The sequence below is a fragment of the Sphaerodactylus townsendi genome, linkage group LG10 (assembly GCF_021028975.2).
Source record: "Sphaerodactylus townsendi isolate TG3544 linkage group LG10, MPM_Stown_v2.3, whole genome shotgun sequence".
Taxonomy (NCBI): domain Eukaryota; kingdom Metazoa; phylum Chordata; class Lepidosauria; order Squamata; family Sphaerodactylidae; genus Sphaerodactylus; species Sphaerodactylus townsendi.
This window is the reverse complement of record NC_059434.1, coordinates 40,450,691-40,467,463: the sequence shown is the minus strand read 5'-3', so window position 1 is coordinate 40,467,463 and position 16,773 is coordinate 40,450,691. Positions and strand designations below refer to the sequence as shown.

General features: G+C 41.4%; 1 protein-coding gene across 1 annotated transcript in view; it reads left to right on the top strand.

Moving 5' to 3' along the window:
- Window positions 1-16,773, top strand: part of CPE (carboxypeptidase E) — a 70,109-nt gene that overhangs the window by 39,505 nt on the left and 13,831 nt on the right. The window contains exons 2-4 of the mRNA XM_048509109.1: window positions 11,005-11,201; window positions 13,006-13,173; window positions 15,157-15,274. Coding sequence (XP_048365066.1) covers window positions 11,005-11,201; window positions 13,006-13,173; window positions 15,157-15,274 — 483 coding nt within the window. The remainder of the gene's footprint in view (window positions 1-11,004; window positions 11,202-13,005; window positions 13,174-15,156; window positions 15,275-16,773) is intronic.

Sequence of the window (16,773 nt, the reverse complement as noted above, 5' to 3'; positions counted from 1 at the left end):
GACCTTCATGGCCTTTATGCCTTCTGTTCTGCTTTCTGTAAGAGCTATTATTGTATGCCTCCTTTCCTTGGTTATCACATTCTACTCAATTCAATAACAAAACTTTGTTTGGTCAAAGCAAACTTGTGCCTGATCTTCTTTTTATCCATTTAGAAAATATATATATGCCTTCCCTCCAGAGATCTGCATGAAATGGCTCACAAATAAAACAGTACTATAAAATTACAAAACAGTAGCATAAAAGGAAGCCATAAAATTCACTTCTTGGCATTCATCACATCTGATTGCCTTTACTCTCATTCCCGTGCTGAAAAGATTTCCATGGTCACTGCTCTGTGGTGATTTTTATGCAGGTGAAATAATCAAACGAGAGCAATATGCATTCCCTACTCCACTTAAGAAAAGTGGAATACTTGTTATCTAGATGCAGATTCATTTATATGTCTTTTGACCCTTTATCAATCATCTCCAGGATTTAAAAAAAAAACGGCATCACAAAAATTATTTACTGTACAACATACATGATTTGGTTCACATAAATTATCTGTCCATTTGCTTTGTCTCTGTGAGCACTGAAATTCGGTAACAGATTGCACTTCTCCTAGTACTGTTTGCCTCCTGGTCCTCTTTGACATTTTCCACCCACTCAGGTTCCAGGGATGAGTCATATTGATTAATTCTTTGCTTGCTGTTCCATACAAATGTGCAATTTACCGAAACCTATTCAGCAACATGAAAAAATAGCATGGTCTTTAATGCATCCTCTTCTTGCATCTATAAAGCGCCTGCTCAGTTCTTTTATGTTTTTTGTAGATTTCCCTGAATAAAGAAAAGAAAATGTCACTGAACAAAATGCTTTTAAAAATCTGCTGAAGCAACTGTAGACGACAACCGGAAAATAGTGGCGATGATATAGAGGGAGAGTTTGGTCTAGTGGTAGAGCACATTCTTTAGTTCCTAGGTTCTGTTCGGGTTGCCCAAACTTGTGTGGGTTTGGATCATAATTGTTGTCTATATATACACTATGGCAATGGTATCTTGAAACTGATGTACCTTGATCTTGTACTACTGGTCGCTGACCGTAAATAAACGACTTTGACTTTGGATCACAATTGCCAGTTGCAATTGCTTGTTGATAACTGACTATTCACTCAGCTGTTCATTAGAGTTCATTAGAGCTGTTCATTAGAGTTAGCCCCTGCCAGCACAGCCAATTGGCCATGCTGGCAGGGGTTGATGGGAACTGTAGTCCATAACATCTGGAGTGCCAAAGGTTTGCCACCACTAGCCTAAGTGCTGCTGCTTCTTGTTGTGATAACTGTCTCTATACAGTGATGTTATGTTGTTATGGAGTATACGAACATGTAATCCCCATCTTCTGTTTGAAGTGATACGTACAGTCTAGGAAGGATTATGCCATATTCTGGCTCTTCACTTTTGAACCATTAGTCTTGGTCTACATGATTAACTGCTGAGTAAATCTGAAACATTCTGCATCTTCAGGAATGGTGAGGCGAGTTGCCAAGATCCCGTGATAGTGAAGCAGCAGAGGTCAAACTTGGTTTCAAATATTGGAATCAAATATTTTTGTCATAGTAGTACAGTCCTTCTTAGATTGTGTATGTGTCACTTCTGATTGGAGATGAAGTTTGAATGCTCCTGGTATGTGCACTGCTATCAAAGGTGATCATTACTGTAGCAAGACTAACAAAAACAAAACAAAATAAAAGCTTTAAAAATAATCAGAGGAAGAAAAAATGAACATTGGGTTAGGATGGTACTTGTGCCCTCTTATTAAAAACTGAAATCTTTATAAACTTTGTCTTAGCATTGCCAAGCATTGCTTGGGGGGGGGGGCAGGGGGAGAGGGAGAGGGAGGAATCAGTGGCATTTGGATGGAGGGGGACACCTTCCTTTCTGCAGTCTGCTGTCTATGACCAGCGTAGGTTGTGCTGAACTGGCTTTCCACTGTGAGCTTATGAAGTTGGTAAAACTGTAACTTTTCAGCACTAGGTTTTTCTCTGGCTTGACTTTCTAATGTTTTTTATAATTTCCCTCCTTTATACACAATATTGTTTTGGTGGTTACATTTCTTCCCCTCAAGTTTTCCCCAGGTCTTTCACCATATTTCTTACCATGTTATTCAGGCTACTGAAAAAAACCTGGAAAAAACTTAGAAACTAACAAACAAATCAGGAGAGCAGCAACAAGACAACAATACAAATGATGTGTGAGGGAGGGAAAATACTCATGCAGTGAAAAAGCCAAGCAGGTGCAAAAAACCAAGTGCAGAACAGCCCATAATAAAATACAGATTATATTATCCCCCCCTCTGTTTCTGTGCATAGATAAAAAGAACCACCATGACAAATTATTGGATAGAGAAGGGCCCAACAGACATTGTATAGAGCTGGGCATTTGGATGCTGTTCTTTCCATAAAGAAACGTAACACTTTTCATCTACCAAATTGATTTGAACGGCCTTTGGCATTAAACAACTGGTTCCATTCCAAGTAACCTGAAGCTATAGCAGTGTCAGCCTTAGCAGAGTTACACCTTTCTAAGCCCATTTTAATCAATTTAGAACTCTGTTTAGGATGCACAGAAATGAAATGTGATGTCTATTTGCTGCTATACTAATCAGGCTTTAGCACTATTCTTTTCCCCTCCCCCAGAAGAAGTATTTTTTATTATGCTTAGGTTGCTAAAAAATATGGGCTCCAAGTGCACTGGTTAAATCTTGATATTATCTTGAGGAAATGTCTCGCCAAATAATTATATCGTTATGTTCTGAAAGGGAACTTTTCTTACTATGTTCTTTCTTTGTATTCTGAGGTCAATGTCCCAACAGCATTTTCTGTCTGGCAATAATAAGATATTCTGAGTAACTTTGAACATGATGGAAATGTGTGGGTTTGTACTTTTCTGCTACACCTGAAATAATGCTTGTTCATATCCCCACCCCAATTAAGATGGACAAACTTGCAAAATAGGAACATGTAGCTCACACATGTTGGATCATAAGATCACATGGAACAAGTGTCAAAATGTTTCATGAACTGTCCCACGCTAAGCTGCTGAGGTGGGGAGGGTAGCATGTTAAATTTCCCATATCCTCTCACATCTCTATGAAATGTTGCACTGTCTGATACAGAATGCCTGCTTCCTAATGCAACATGAAATGGGTTGTTTTGACTTGGTGATTAGGCAGATATACAGCATATGACCAAAGGCGCTTTCTTTTTCAATAATTATGTGCACGTTCCTAGACAGTCCTGGTGCAGAAGGTCTCTCTTGTCCTTTGCTGAGCGTAGCATGTGCTGTATTTTCCTGGTGGGTTTGAAGATGGTCTGTAGGTAATGCTTTTTCATCAGTTTCCCTATTTGATCTGTGATTCCCTTGATGTATGGTAGAAATATTTTTCCGGTGATGGGCTGTTTCTCCGCAGTCCTCTGGGTTTTTCTTGGCCTTAAAGCTCTTTTGATTTCTGTAGTGGAGTAGCCATTAGCCTGCAGAGCCCAGTCTAGATGGTTGATTTCACCAGGGAGGAGATGAGCTTCACAAATTTGTTTTGCATGATCTGTCAGAGTTTTGATTATGCCCTTTTCTGTTGTGGATGATGAGTGGAGTTTTTATGTAGATACCGGTCTGTGTGTGTTGGTTTTCTGTATACTGTGTGGCCCAATTGGTGGTTGGGTCTGTGAAAGACCAAGACATCTAAAAAAGGCAGTTTGCCTTCTTTTTCAGTTTCCATAGTAAATTGTATGTTTGGGTGGATGCTGTTAAGGTGGTTCAGAAAATTTAGCAGATCCTCCTCACCATGGCTCCAGATTGTAAAAGTGTGATCCACAAATCAGAACCAAGTTGCAGGGTGCTGTTTTGAGGGCTTGTTTCTCAAAATGTTCCATGTATAAATTGGCTATCACTGGGCTGAGGGGGCTAGACCACGGCCACACAGACCACGGCCACACAGCCCGGAAAACCCACCAGAACCAATTGAATCTGGCCGTGAAAGCCTTCGACAATACATTCTGGATAATATCAGTAAAGACTAACAAGGTATTTTCATGCGTATAGCTATGTTTATGAGAGAGATGAATTGTTTGGCATGTATATGATTTATAGATCTCGATCATGCGTTCAATGAAGTCCTTATTCCGAGGGGGCCATTGTCCAATCTCTTAATGTTAGGATTGATTTCTATTATCTTTGTGCTTTTAAAGGCCTGTGGGGGGAATCTGGGATTTTATCCTTGCTGTGGGGTGAGCAGTATAAAAAGTATCCAAAGCAAATGGAAACAAGTCTGCCTAAAATCCCTAATTCCCTCCAAATGGCCTCCAAAGTTCTGAATCTCCCCCACCAGTTTGTAAATCACTCTTGTGGGCCCTAAGAGTAATTGAATATGTTTTTAAAAAATACAAGTAATCTTCAGAATGATTTAGAGCTCCATCCTGCAGCATATTGTTTTCTATCTTAATGTTCTTAAAACACATGTTGAGTAGGTTGAGAGAGGTGATGTTACAGTTTACATGCTGGGAATGCACATTATCTGGGTTTCTCCCAATCCAGACAGTCATTATGTTGTCTGAACAGGGTACCATACATTTTCACCTTCATTGCATATTACACAAAACCCATCAACTGCAGAAATTGGGAGCATCACAGATAGCATGTGTGGCCACTGATGGGTTCCCAGTATGTATGGTTGTAACGTCTGGAAAAGCTAGAGATACCAGTCAAAGAACATCCTGTGGACTTTAGAGATATCATTGTGGATCTCCCCCATCTATGCCCAACATGGTATTCATATTACTGTGTGTCTTTATTTCCTCATAAGAACATAAGAACGAGCCTGCTGGATCAGACCAGAGTTCATCTAGTCCAGCACTCTGCTACTCGCAGTGGCCCACCAGATGCCTTTGGGAGCTGACATGCAGGATACCCTGTGAAAGTAATGGCCTGTTGCTGCTGCTGCTGCTCTTGAGCATCTGGTCTGCTGAGGCATTTGCAATCTCAGTATCAAGATTGGTAGCCATAGACCGACTTCTCCTCCATAAATCTGTCCAAGCCCCTTTTAAAGCTATCCAGGTTAGTGGCCATCACCACGTCCTGTGGCAGCATATTCCAAACACCAATCACGCATTGCGTGAAAAAATGTTTCCTTTTATTAGTCCTAATTCTCCCCCCTCCCCAGCATTTTCAATGTATGCCCCCCTCCCTGTTGTTGTTATATTTACAGAGGAGCAGCTTAACCATTTTAACTGTTTCTGTGCACATACCAATTAAGAGAGATTTCTTATTCCATCAATTTATTTTTAGTGAAGCTTTCACTTTTAAATTCTGGATACATCTGTTCTTTGGAGCAGCTATATCAACTGCTGAGTATTGTTACCAAGTTCTGTTTTATTAGAAGTCCCTGTAGTCCAATCTAGTATCTTCCCTTTCTTCTTATTATAGCTGCTTTAATTCTTGTTGATCTTATTTTAGATCTTCCGAAGCCTCTGTTGCATAAAACTATCTTTTATATCTTTCAAGTAATCATCATGCCTTTCATCTCCATAGCTTCCTCTGTGACTGCCCAAAAAATCTGCCTTTATTGTTTGCTCAAGAGAGAAGCTTCTTGAAGCAATGTAGGTTATCTCCTGATTTCTCTTTAGTCCAGAGTGATTTACTCAACTGGAATTACACCTTCCAGCCACCATTCCAGCTTGCCATTCCAAGTACACCATTCTAGCCGCCATTCCTTGTCAGCCTTGTCAGGGTTATGTGGGGTTATGATTGCAGCCTTGTCAGGGTTATGTGGGGTCCGCCCTATACTGAAGAAAGGCTGGGGCCTGCTGCTTGCAGCTTAACCTCAGCTGTGTCAGCCTTGCCCTGCTCTGGGGAACTGCTGAGGCTGGCTACTGCTGTCCAGGTCTTCCTGCCAGCTCCCTGCAGCTTCTCCTGGCTCATGGCTTCCACAGGTGCCTTTGTTTGGTGATAGGTCCAGGTGTGGGGTTGCCAGTTGCAAGGTCTCCTCCTGTCCATGGGTGGGAGTCTATGAAAGGAAGGGATGTGAGGAGGGGTGCTGGAAGACAGCTCCCTCTCTGGGCAAAAGTGAACGGTTCTTTGGTTCATTTCAGCAGAATCCATTTTTGCAGTGATCTGAATAATCTGATAATTGTATTCACCGTCTAATATACATAGTCAGTTCCACAGCCCAGTATAAGCTAATTTAGCCCACTTGATTTAAGGAGAAGTTGTTCCCTCCCACTAGATTGTAGAACTGAGCTGTCTTCACTTGCGTCACTCTGTAGGAAAACTGCACAAACCACCACAGTTTCCTTCAAGCCAGATAACAGTTTAAAAGGCTGGTTCTCAAATGACTGAAAACGAAAGACCGTCTCACACCCTGGCTGTTTCTTTTTTTAAAAAAAGAGAAGAATTGATCATTTTCATAGACTTTGATCTTCTGCTTAAGTGATCCCAAGAGTATTTTTCTCAGAATGAAGTAAAAAAGTAAAGCAAAACAGAATTCAGATTTCAAATGCATTTAGATTAATGAATTTCCTGATGCTCAAGGTGGAAAATTGCCTGGTTGCAAGTCGGAATATTTAAAAGTGACAGGTAAATGGAAATCGTCAGAAACACCATAATCTATTAACACAGCAGAAACACTGGGTTTCAACGGTAGGGCATGGAAATGTCATTAGAAAACATAGTTTTATTGTTTGAAATGAGACACAAACTGTTTATAAAATAGTCCAGCTTTCTAATGCTTTCTTTGTGTTCTGTGATTTTTGTTCAATTTATTAATATAAATCTTTATTTTTGATAGACACTGAGGATTAAAAAAGTGGGTCCTCTTAATAAAACAAAACTACGCATATTATGAACTCATAAGGTATTTTAGACAATTAAAATATCCTGGGATGGGATAAATCCAATTCACAGTCGTCATGCTTTTTCCTACACAAAAGTGTTTTTCCCAAAGCTTGAAGGGACCACGACTGAATTCCAAATAGGGGTTAGCTGCCAGTTTCATTGTGTCTGGCCTTGCAAGGGTCTCCCCACATTTACCTTTAGCTTTGGGGTCTAGCCAGAGGCCTTGGCAATGTCAGAGCCAGAGGCAACCCATACACACCCACCATTACCGCCAGGACAAAGCCAGGTTGCTCCGGCAACATTGGCAGATCTGGAAAACCCCTCCCCACACCCATAGGGCCTGACAAAACAGCATTGGAGGAGTGCATTGACAATGAAGTGATGAAAGCTGCCAGGGAAGATTGGCAGGGTGAGTTTAGATAGACTTACCTGCCATGAGCAACAGGAGAAGGGGGGGCAGCAGGGAGGAGACCTCACCAGCACATGCAGAGACAGCTGGCCATGGGGGCTGGAGTAGTCTAGGAGCAGGAGCCAATGAGGGACCTGGAGACAGGCAGAAGTGGAGGGGAGTGATTTCTTGGGAGAAACACTGCTCAGCAGGAAATTGTTTTGAAGTCTCAGGCTGGGTGGACAGGAAAACACAGAAGGAGGCCCATTGGCTCAGAAACTAGGAATAAACCAGGCCGCCCCTTTAATTTGAGGACATTGGCAGAGCCTGGGGTAGCTCTGCTTCCAGATGGGCTTTTGTTAGGTACTACCCCAGGGTAATTTGGGAGGGATGACCTAGCCATTTCTAAGCAAGTTAGAGGTTTTGGGAGAGAGTGCTAAGGGTGTTATAAATCCCTTCCTCCCCTGTGCTGAAATGCATGTACTGAAGAAAGGAGGAGGCTGGAGGGCAAACTGTTGCCCATAACCTTTTGTTGGCATAAATTTAATGTATTAGCAGAGTAGCATAAAAGAGACCAATACACAGTTGCTGTTTTATATAAATGAATGTTACTAACTATTAGGGAGGGTTGCATGGAAAGAAAATAAGAACACCTTTCTATTCTAGTGTCACACTTGGTTACATACTTGCAACTCATGGTTTCACATCGTGACTAGGACTGTATCTGCTCAAATAAAGAAACATACTGTACTTTATAATTTTCTGTCTACATGACTAGTGTCATGTTAGCAATGCTGGACAAACTGACCAATAGCTTAATCAATAGCCAATAGCCATTAAATCAATGGCCATTAAACTGTGACATCAGTAACTAGTGTACATGCACACAGTTGACCCCTTCATGTCTGAGTTGTGACAGACTCTTGCAAAAATACCAACACGACCCCCCTCCCCTGACCCCAACCCCCAGGAGTTAAAGTCTGACATTGAAAACTGAGCTGTGGGGCTGATTTAAAGGTGATTGTAGAAAGGTGAAAGAGTTTACAAATCTGATTTTGCACCCTTACCAATGTAGAAGTTATGTGGCATGTATTGTCAAAGGCTTTCCCAGCCTTGTAGGTTTCTGGGCTGTGTGGCCATAGTTGGCAGGTTTTGCTCTTAGCATTTCACCAGCATCTATGGTTGGCATCTTCAGAGGTGTGCCATAGTAAGATGTGTGCCTCTCCATGGAGCAGTGTGCAGAGAAACACATATTACTGTGACGTGTCTCTGAAGATGCCAGTCATAGATGCGGACAAAATGTTAAAAGCGAAAACTATCAGACCACAGCCACACAGCACAGAAAACCCACAACAACCAGTATGTGACATGTGTTGCTGCTTTGCATGGATGGTCATCCATTTAAAGTGCTCCGTATGTAAGGTTGCCACCTAGACAGTAAAAGGTCCCATCGAACAGAGTTTTAATGAATGGAAATGGTCACCTGAAATTGTTTGTAACATCACCTGGTAATTGCTTTCAGATGCCTGATATTAAAGGAAAAGCTAGAAGAACCAGTTTAAAATTTGGCAACCGTATGTGTGACTGCAATATCACACGTGTAAGCTCTTTTGCCTTACCAATGCCATTAATTTCAACTAATGCATCCAATGTCACATAAACCATATGCAACAATTATATATTCCACTTCCCACTGTTTTGTCAGGGGAACTTGGGCTGAGCTACTATATTTTTTTATTCTTTATTCTCACAAGTAACGTTGAGCTGTAGTTTCATTTCTGCATTTGGGACAGGTTTCAAAGACTGACTTCAATGTCATTTATGCAAGCATAATTGGAGAAGTGTGTGTTGGATTATAGAAGCTATTTTGGAAAGATCTTTCTGGATTAACAATGGTTAAGCCAGAAGGACTCTCAAAGTCCTTGATGGAAAATAAAATCTTTATATTGTAAACCTGTTATAATTTTCAATAGAAGCTATTTTACGGCTAAAGTAGATCAGACCGGAGTATTCATTAAGTTGTACCTGTGACTGATGTAATAACAACTGGATAAACACTATTTGAAAGGAAACATTTATTTTTTGAAAATATACCTGAGGTCCTGTGAACATCCGTTTCTGAAATAAAAGATGTCATGATGTTTTTCTTAGAATGCTTGTGGTTTTGCTTAATAAACTTACAAGGCTAACAAATTTACTCATCTCAGACTACTCCGCAGTCTCTTTTATCTCCTTACGTCTTTTTCTTTATGTAAGTTCTTGTCAGAATTTGTTGGCCACTTTAGTCTGTTTACACTTTTCGTTACATTTATCGTTTGATAGTAGTTATAATTACAAAATTGGTCTAAACAATCAGAAGGATAGGATTCCAACCATGAGACAGACTTTTTCCTACCCAGACAGTTGTAAATATTCTCGGTTTAAAAGACTAAAAAGCCCCACACAATAAAAGCAGATTGCAAGACTGCAGATTTCAGGTTTCAGACACCACTGTTGGGTGTGTTTTCTTGGCGGCTGTAGTATATAGCGTTGCCATGTGTTTAACATATAGCTCTACATCCATAAGGAATATTATTTTCTCTCAACCGTGTATGCAGTCAGATTGGCTAAAACCTCTGCCAGAAGTTTATATCTGGGTTCTTAATATAGAGGACAGCGGCATTTCCTCAGCCTCTTAACTTACCACACACACAGATACACTGAGTGACTTATTTAGTAGAGTAAGTCCTGTTAACGTGCCAGATGGCATAGTTTGAGAATAAATGCTGCAAAGGCTCTTAGGTTATAAAATGGGATCTTATACAAGTAATGGACTCTGTTGTGATCTATTTTGAACCATTTATAATAGGGAGAAAATTAGGACCTAGTATTATATGCCTGTCTGACAAGGCAACGAAGGTGTATGCTCACTCATGCAGTTTGGAGCTAACCCGGGGAATCCCATGAGAGTCAACTAGAAAAGAATATTGATCTATCATATCTAGTGACATATCTAGTCATATCTAGTGACCCAGATACTGGACAAGGGTCAAAGTTTGCCTTGAAAGATTGGAGGCTGGAGCTTTGATCTGCTTGTACTATGGTAAAAGTTAATTGAAGCAACCTGTACCTGAGTTCTTACTGAAGGAAGACCAAGTTCATCCACTTCAAGGCAGCTGGAGTGCCCTACAGCGGTAGGGAACCTGCGGCTCTCCAGATGTTCAGGAACTACAATTCCCATCAGCCTCTGTCAGCATGGCCAATTGGCCATGCTGGTAGGGGCTGATGGGAATTGTAGTTCCTGAACATCTGGAGAGCCGCAGGTTCCCTACCCCTGCCTTAGACAGAACTTTATTTTTTCTTTAAAAAGATTTTTAACAGTCTCCAGCTTGATTATTATATCATTCCCAAATTTCTGCTTCCTGTAGAAGTTGGGCTATGGGTGTGCCCTGATACAATTTTAGGGTGGGATCAATAAAAAAACCTCCTTTGTTGTGGAAGAATTTTAGAATGGCCTCTAGTATACAGAGAACTGAGTGTTTTACGGTTCCAAACGGACCCTCTGGAGTTAGGAGGAAGGGAGGGATGGAGGGATGGAGGGATTGATTCACATCTTTTGCTGGTGGTACATAGGCTCCAATCCATCATAATTAGTAAATTGCATGCAGGGGCACAGCTTAATACGCTCTTTTGTCTGATAAATTCAATCTGGATGTGGAGATGTGTTCATGAATCTCTGTACCTCTGACATCTCATGTCCTGTTATGTTTTAGGGGAGCCAGAATTCAAGTATGTTGGGAACATGCATGGAAATGAAGCTGTTGGAAGAGAGCTTCTCATTTTCTTGGCTCAGTACCTGTGCAATGAATATCAGAAGGGAAATGAAACTGTTATCAACTTGATCCACAGTACGCGCATCCATATCATGCCATCCTTGAATCCAGATGGTTTTGAGAAGGCAGCATCACAGGTATGTATGCAGTAACCATGTAAAACCTGTACCCAACTTAACACATACACACACAAATATATAGTTTGGTCCTCAAAGCATTTGCAGATAGACTTCCCTTCAGCTATCTGCCAGCCTTTAGCTTAACTGAGTAACAGCATAATGTTCTTGAAGTTCACTTTCTCAGTCCCTATAGTTTTAAACATGCAAGGGATCTGATGCAATATTGTGTTTCAGCAGCCACTGCACTACATATGGGTGTGTCTGCACATCCTCTCAAGTCACAGCTGACTTATGGCAACACCATAGGGTCTTCCAGACAAGAGATGTTCAGAGATGGCTTGCAATTGCTTGCCTCCACATGGACTGAAAGAATTCTGAGAGAACTGCAAAATGTGTGTATTCACAATCAAGCTTGCTGGATGTTTTCTAATTTTCTCTGTTCTAAGTGATTGTCAATGTCCTAAACATGTATGCTATCCAAGTATCACTTTACAGATCACCATCTTTCTTAACATACTGTGCATAGCGTTAAGGAACTATTTTAAATTAACTTGTTTAAAGTGACACAGTCTTCATTTTATTACTGAGCAAAGGGCTATAGACTTACAATGTCCTGTCTGTTGGATAGAAATGTTCAATGTAAGAGCACCCTCTAGTGACTCTTATCTGAAGTGTTTTGCATTTAAAATCAAAGTACAGTGGAACCTCGGTTTTCGCTGGTAATCCGTCCGGCAACACTCGACGAAAACTAAAACTGGCAAAAACCAAAGCAACGCTGTTTGCGCATGCGCTATGCAAACAGAGTAGCACATTTACACAAAAAGCGTAAATTTACGCAAATGGTGTAGCCGAAAACCGAGGCGCCTGGTGAAAACCAAGGCAAAAAAACGTCCGGGGTCGACCGGCGAAAACTGAAACAGACAAAAACCAAGGGCTATGATTACCGAGGTTCCACTGCAGTCCAAAGGAAGGATTTTTTTTTACTTGCCCTGTATTTTTTATTCTGGGTATCAGCATTACTGCTTAGCCCAGGGGTAGGGAACCTGCGGCTCTCCAGATGTTCAGGAACTACAATTCCCATCAGCCTCTGTCAGCATGGCCAATTGGCCATGCTGGTAGGGGCTGATGGGAATTGTAGTTCCTGAACATCTGGAGAGCCGCAGGTTCCCTACCCCTGGCTTAGCCTTTCATTGGAAAATAGTAGAAGTGTGCTTATCTTATATTAAATTACTATTTTCAAACATTTGGAAAATCTCATTTTTCCTGTGGGAGAGAATATTTGAATCTCTACTTTTTTTTACCCAAGAGATATTCAGTATTAGTTATATAGGTCAAAGGTCTATTGATGTCATCCTGTATGGACAGCCAGAAATGGAGCAGTTGTTTTAGAAGCCAGGTGATACATAAGTGTTCATTGTTTGTTGACTCTAGCATCAGGTAATACTAGTCATATCCATCTCTGAAAATAGAAGTGGGCTATCATCTAAAGAACACTTCAGATGGAAACAGTTCACACATCAAGTGTGAATTATCAAATAATGAGACACCAAGGGATGAATACACTTCTGTTAATGATTCATAACAGCTGGTGTGCCTTTGAGACCCAGATACTGGGGATTAAAAACAGTTGGGAAACATCTTCAGCACCCCCTGCTTTTAATCTTTCTTTTAGTCACTGTTGGATAGTACAGTACTGAGGTAAATAGACCATTTCTCTCAGCTTTCATGACAATTTATTTCATGCTTGTTAAGTGATAATATGTGCTGTTTTCTACTAATGGTTTGGATGCTGTTAAATTCCTTCTGCCACTTTGTTTCCCAGCCTGGTGAACTCAAAGACTGGTTTGTTGGCCGAAATAATGCACAGGGAGTAGACTTGAACAGAAATTTCCCTGACCTGGATCGAATAGTCTATGTCCATGAGAAAGAAGGTGGCCCAAATAATCACTTACTGAAAAATCTGAAGAAAGCTGTGGACCAGAACTCCAAGGTAAGGAAATTGGTGATCTGTCATCATGTTGATGCCTGTTCCTCATGTCCTTCAAGTTTTGAGGGGCTAGATATCTATTCCACCTCCTTTTTTTACTTCTGCCCTAATTCTTCACCCAGCCCCCTCTCATTTTTATAACATCAGCTGTAAAGAGAATGGGTTTTTCCATCACCCAGGTCCTCCTCCTATTGCCAACCTTTGCTCTATGCAGCCTCCAGGGAGCAGCTCCCTGCCAGCCACTGTCCTGTCCCTTTTAAAGAATGTCCTGCAAATTGGGCGCACACCCTGAAAGCTCCAGCCTCTTGTGAGACCTCCTTCTCTTGCAAGACCTTGGGTTCTCTCCCATCATTGCTGTGACCAGTGCTGTGACTATGAGGAGGCATCAGTGTCTCAGAACGAGGCATGCTTAAACACCAGCTGGCTCAGTCTGTGTCCTGATTGTTAAGTGTGATCAGTTTTTCAGCTCATTGTCCAGCAGTTCATAATTCGCTAATGGCCATTCAAATGGTTTTTGTGTTCCTTCCTAACATCGCAGGATAGCAACTTCCGTGGATGGAAATTGTCTCATGACCTGGGAAAGCTTCCTTCCTCCCCCAATTGTCAATGTGTTTTACTCCACCCCACAATAAAAACACCAAGTTACGTCTGTTATGAAGCCTATAAAGTACTGGTAAATAAGCACCATATCTAAAAAGGTTCCTGCAAGACCCTATTCCATATGGATTCCTTTGAGAGTGTAATGGCTGCCAGTCTGTGTTTCTTTGCATTGTTTGGCACATGCTTGATTTCTCAAGGCACATTAAAACCTACTGTTTCCTCCCAAATGACTGTTTTTCACATCTTTAAATATTTCATAGTTGAAATGAACTGCAAAATAGCAAGTGGCACAGGTATCAGTAGTCAATGAAGCGAACCTCCACACATCTGCATGCAGTGAGAGCACTTTTACTACAATCAGGTTCAGCTACACAGCCGGCTGGTTAGTATTTTATCAGCGGAAAAATAGGGCTTTGAAGTTAATCTCTGAAAGAGATTTCTCTCCAGATGGATTGTGCCTTTCCAGTGCAGTAGCCTTAATATCAGCTGCCATCTGGAAATTCTGTAACCATTGCTGATACGTTGAAGATAATAAGAGGAAACCCAAGCCACCAACTCAGGTTTATTATGTGTATTTTTGTTGTTTATTTCAATTGTGTTTGTGTCTGCATTTGTCTTATAAATAGAAAAGACCTTTAATGTCAAAGCTCACTTGTATGTGTGAGTGTATGCAGTGTGTGTTTGCACAAGATGTCCCCCACCCCCCACCACCACACACATATATGCACAGTCTCTTAGCAGGAAAGTTTTTGATTCCTCTTTGCATGATTTTTTACTTCCATGTTACTTCTAGTTTCCTTTTTCCCCTCCATTTTTCTATTTATTTATTCCCCCTTCTGCTTTCCATCTATCACTAGTTCAGCCATAGCTAGTAATTGGATGGGAGGTCTCCAAGGAATACCAGGAATGTGACGGTGGAGGCAGAAAATGAAAAACCACCTATCAACATCTCTTGTCTTGAAAATCCTATGGGGTTCCCATAAAATCAGCTGTGACTTGGCAGCAAAAAGAAAAGGAGGCAGGAGGATAGGTGCCCAGACCACCTTCCCAAGGGACCTTCTCCTCAAAATAAGAAAGTATTAAAAAAACCCTTTCCTCACATTCAGTTTCTGAAACTGTTAAAAATCATACAGTCAAATGGCCAGTTGTGTGAGAATCACTTGGGAAGATAGCGTTTCCATTCCATTAAACAGTTTCCATTGAAATTCTTGCAAAAGCCCAGAATTCGCTCTGTTGCTCCACTGGACAGAGGATTAATAAAAGGTAGGCCCATTCTCATGCTGCTCTAAACAAAGCCAGAGTCTGTTCTACGGTGCTTATTGCAACAATGTGTTGGCTTTGGAATACTGTTGACGAATCTATTGAAATGCTCCTTTTCTTTCGTAGCTTGCACCAGAAACTAAAGGTGTGATTCACTGGATTATGGATATCCCTTTTGTGTTGTCAGCCAACCTCCATGGTGGAGACCTTGTGGCAAACTACCCCTATGATGAGACTCGTACCGGTAGGTTCTGTATACAAACGTAGTCCTATCAAAGGTGTGTGACATGTACTTGTCAGTTTGGGTTGAAAATTTCCTTCTTAAATTCTGAGCCTGTACACAATCCAAGTGTCCAGGGTTGGGCCTACCTCTCAACATTCCACAGTCTTCCCCACCCTCCTCCCTTACCCAGATGTTTTTCCAGGGACAGTAGGACACCCCACAACCGGCAACCCCATCCCTGGAGTGGAACCTCCTGGAAGACAGGAGAAGCTGCAGGGAGTTGGCTGATTTACTTGGGCAGCAGGAGCAGGCCTCGCTGTTCCACTGAGAAGGGTGGGGCTGGCACAGCCCCAACCCAGCTGCAATCAACAGGCCTCACCATTTCCACAGAGTGGGCTGGGGTTGGCACAGCCCAAAACAGACTGCTATCAGGGAGGAGGGCCCAGACCCCTGCTCGACAGTCAGACCACCAACCACTAGTGACTGAAATAAGGAATCCCAAGTTGGAAATAACCCTTTTGGTAAGGATAAAGGGGACACAGGGGAGAAGGCCAGGAGAGAAGGAAAGGAAGGAAAGAGTTGCTATTAAAGTCTGCCTGCTGGAAACTGCTAACCTCAGTATGCTTCTTTGCTCTGTGAGTAGTTTACCAAGGTGCTGACCTACCTTACAAGGATGGTGGGGAGGGGAGATGCCCACACAAGGTCTGTTTATGATGAGAATGAGTCTGCAAAAACCTTATGTTGCCACACATCCTTTCGTTATGCACAGAGTAGTGATGGAAGACTATCTGGTTTGATAAACTACAGCTATCATATAGCCATGATAATTGAACTGAAAAAATTGTGAGAATAGTGTGTGGATAAGAATTCTTCCTTGGAGGCAAGAAGGATATAATTTTGCACAATTTGAATATCATGACAATTTTTTGAAATACAAGAGACTATCGACTTTTGTGGTTCATGTTTGTCATGTATAAACTGGGGTTTGCTTCTGACATCTGAATGGAGCCAAATTATTAAAAAAGGTCCCCTATAAAGCACCATGAGTTTACACTGAGATACCATCCTCCTGTACACCAAGTCGTTGTATTTTGTTCCTTCTAAGACAGAGGTTGGTGGAGAAAACAGTTTTAAACAGATTGGTCAGGACTGATCTTCAAGAGATCATGTGAAAATCTGAAATCTGGTCCAAAACTGAGCCTTGCTTTTACAAGGAATGCTTACTAACATTCAAATCTGATTAGGAACACTTGCGCTTTCTACACTAACATCTGTAATTGTAAGGTTGGTCTACTGTAAATATCCCTATTAAATAACTTGAAAATTCAGTTAGTGCAATATTCTATAGTCCATTTATTAACTGGTACATGTTGCTTTATGCACATCATGTTGCTTTAGAAATTACTTCACTAGCTTCCTGTTTGTTTCCAGGCTCAGTTTGAAATTTTGGTTTGTATCTGTAAGCCCTCCCTGATCTTGGACCCCAGGTACTTGACAGACTGCCTCTCTCTGCAAATAGC